At 39.6% G+C, this 3,385-nt stretch overlaps 2 protein-coding genes across 3 annotated transcripts in view; one reads left to right on the forward strand and one right to left on the reverse strand.

Annotated features, from left to right (window-relative positions):
* Window positions 1-350, reverse strand: part of LOC118424100 (tubulin polyglutamylase TTLL4-like) — a 21,023-nt gene extending 20,673 nt beyond the window's left edge. The window contains exon 1 of the mRNA XM_035832591.1: window positions 202-350. The gene's annotated coding sequence lies outside the window, so the exon portion shown is untranslated. The remainder of the gene's footprint in view (window positions 1-201) is intronic.
* Window positions 351-426: 76 nt separating this feature from the next.
* On the forward strand, window positions 427-3,346 carry LOC118424082 (partner of Y14 and mago-like). Of its 2 annotated transcripts, XM_035832570.1 has the most exons (4): window positions 427-574; window positions 858-894; window positions 1,695-1,791; window positions 2,143-3,346. In XM_035832570.1, exons 1-4 carry the CDS (start codon window positions 569-571, stop codon window positions 2,597-2,599), a joined length of 597 nt encoding a protein of 198 aa, XP_035688463.1. In that variant the 5' UTR covers window positions 427-568; the 3' UTR covers window positions 2,600-3,346. The 2 variants fall into 2 exon arrangements, with proteins under 2 accessions (XP_035688463.1, XP_035688462.1); XM_035832569.1 differs by lacking the exon at window positions 427-574 and having other exon boundaries at window positions 614-894.
* The last annotated feature ends 39 nt before the right edge of the window (window positions 3,347-3,385 follow it).

A 3,385-nucleotide genomic window follows, 5' to 3' on the forward strand; every position in this document is an offset into this window, starting at 1 on the left:
AAGATCTAGTGTACATAAAGAACAACATCATTGACCAATTACTTTGTAACTCATTACCTTGACATATGCTGTGTGCTGGTGTGATCAAAATAGCTGTACATACCGGTATCATTATGGGATACATAACAGGTATTTACAGTATATAACAGGTATTTACTGACAATGTAAATATTTTGTACATACGACTTAGTCCTTGCCTACCTTTAGAGCACCATGTCTGTCCAAAAACCGTCCATGTTAAGGTGTTAAGGTGTAGAGTACGAAGAAACCTTACAAGTTCGCGACAGGTACGCTTAGTCAAACAGGTGAGCGCCACTGAAAGCTGACACTTCGTTTCGCGCTCCTGACATGGCAACGGCGGTCACGTGCCAACAGGTGAGCCAATGGACAGGTGTGCCGCCGGCCTTTTGTACTGCCGCCGTCTCACCTTTTTGTTTACCCTCCCCATGGGACACAATAGGCGGGCAGAATCAACCGGCCCCCGCGGTTCCAAACTGTGACCTGACCGGCAACCGACCCTTGGCTGAACTTCAAGGATTATTTTACCGAAATAACACATCAGTGGTTTATGAGTGTAAGGTTATCTCTGTGTATGATCACCTTGCCTTGTGTAATTGTAGCACATGGTTTACACTTTCCGTAACTTCGACAGAACTTCATTGCAAGTTCCTAAACTCTTCCAAAGTAATTATATGATTACTGGTAATAAAATCAAACCATCAACGGGCTAGTTAGGTCCGCTAGTGGGACGATATCTCACCTGTAAAGAATGGAAGTGGAAACAGCCGGCAAAGTCCTGTTGGAATTCTAACTTCCGTGAATTTGACCTTTGACACGGCTATCCCACTATGCTTCAGAAAAACATGGCGGAGGCAGTCACGGATGATGTAACAGGTCAGTGTTTAGCCCTTCTTTTTCATCGATCTCTGTAATATTGTAGGATTCTAACAGTCGGAAATGATGCGATAGTTTTTAAAAAGTATCTTGAGAAAATTTGGTGGCTGTCTGAGATGGTAAAGTGGCCCTATCGCGTTTTCTACTCTTCTAAATGAGTTGCCGAGCATATGCATGTCACTTTTTGTAAGGCTCTAGCTAACGTTACTCGTGACGTTATGATCAACGTAACTCTTTGCTTGTGGGTGTCCATGAATATCATTTTTGAATGCCGTGAATCTCAGAGGGAGTCTATGGATTGTAGTTTTCTTTAATGCCCTAACAAAAAGGCCACAGGTAAAAGGACACCACAACTTGTAAGTAATTCATTTCACTCTCATCAAAAGGAAGAAGGCTACAGGACTGCCTACCTGCATACAACTAAAAGTTACAACCAAATTTATGAAGCTAATTGAACGATTGATGAATCATGCAATGACTTGTATAAGAAGCAGACAAATTGTGTTGTGGTTATACTCGTATTGTAATATAGAATATAATACGGCCAAGGCAAAAGAATTGTAAGAACGAAGGAGGTTAACCTCCTTGTGATAACATTTATCAATGAGCTTTTGCATTTATTAGTCTCAAAATTTTACTACGGGGGGGGGGGGTTGACATCATCTTTATTGACATATAAACGTAGCACATTTAAAACCAACATACAAGATGAGTTTACAAATAACGTTAAAATGGTAACTTGTCAAGCTGTCACATAGTATTACACCTGTAACATTCATGACTTCTGTAATCAACCACAGGTGAGAAGTTTATCCCTGCCAGCCAGCGCCCTGATGGCACCTGGAGGAAGGCACGGAGAGTTAAGCAGGGTTACGTGCCACAGGAGGAAGTGCCAGTGTAAGTTGAAGCTTCATACTTAGCTGTGTTAAAGTCCTGATGGTGCATAGGGCGCCACCCACCTTCGTTTCAGTGGCCCTGGGACATACAACTTTGTGCAATCACTACACTAACCTAAACAAATCCTGAAATGGTGTATACCTTTAGAATCATAAATAGAATGTAGGGCATCATTTCTGGATATCTGTATCAAAGTCTATGTAACACAAACTCTGCAGTCCAGGGCTGTGTAAGCAAGATTTAATCAGGCTATTTGTAAAATAAATATATATAAAATAAAAAAAAATAGTATTACTACTCCTGTCATAACAGTACTAAGACCAATGTGTTTTATTGTTTTTGTATGGTTAGTTATGAGAGTAAGGGAACTCAGTGGATGAAGAGCAAGCCAACACTTCCACCAGGCTTTTACCCAGACCCTGAAGAACAAGTCAAGCAGATGTCTGAGGAAGACAAATATGCCGGCATGTCAAAAGCTGCAAAGAAAAACGCCAAAAGAAAAGAGAAGAAAAAACAACAGCAGGGAGACGGAGGGGCTGGTCCAATCACCCAGGGATTAGAACAGGTCAATATATCCAACCAATCACAGGAAGCCAAGATAAACAATGGCCAATCACAAGACAGCACATCAGAGCCAGCCAAGAAGTTGAAAGGCTTGAAAAAGAAGTTACGACAGATTGAAGATCTAGAGGCAAAGATAGAATCAGGAGAATTAGCTAAGCCAGACAAAACACAGCTAGATAAGATAAAGAGAAAAACAGAAATTCTGAAGGAGATACGAGAACTAGAAAAACAAGTAGGCTCATAACTACAGAGTTGTTACCAGCAGGCTTAAAGCTGGGATTTCAGACAATATTATCCTACTTAGGTCAACATACGTGTTATCCATCTAGTGAAAAAAATAGATAGCCCTGAAATCTTTTTGATTTCTCCTAATAAGTGTGATTTTGTACCTAAGGTTGTTGTTAAGCACTTTCAAGTATAAGAAGTATACATACATAATATCAATTTTATCAAGCTTTATTGCCCCCCAAAATACAGTGACTTTGGTCAAGTATAAACTACATACACTCCAAAAAATGTCTTTTCCTGTATGATTGATGTGAGTTATTACAATGATGGTGATTTTAACCTTTACTTACTGGTATAGGACTACTGCATGCCATCAATGATGAATATTTGTTTAGAGAAAGATATTGTAGATTTTGATACTTGGCCCAGCCAGTTCTTTGATTACATAGTCCCTGGTTTTCCATCATACATACTAGTGGATGATGACTTATACATTCTACATACTAGCAGTTTCCTAAACTGGTATCAGCATTGTGACCAGTGTGATGAACTGGACCATACATTGAACACTACAGTTTGTTTGCTGTCACTAAATAGTTAGAATGTAGCATAAGTAAGCTCTAAGGTGCCATAAAATGATGTAGCTAGACATGATTAAGTAATGTATGTGGATCAACCAACATTGATGTTAAAGCATGGTGAGTGAAGAAAATTCATTGAGATACGTCGATGAAGATTAGACATCCAGGTAATAAGATATGCCCAAAAAGTAGTTACTCAAGTAACTGGATTATGATTTGGA

The sequence above is a fragment of the Branchiostoma floridae genome, chromosome 10, assembly GCF_000003815.2.
Source record: "Branchiostoma floridae strain S238N-H82 chromosome 10, Bfl_VNyyK, whole genome shotgun sequence".
In the NCBI taxonomy this organism is placed as follows: Eukaryota; Metazoa; Chordata; class Leptocardii; order Amphioxiformes; family Branchiostomatidae; genus Branchiostoma; species Branchiostoma floridae.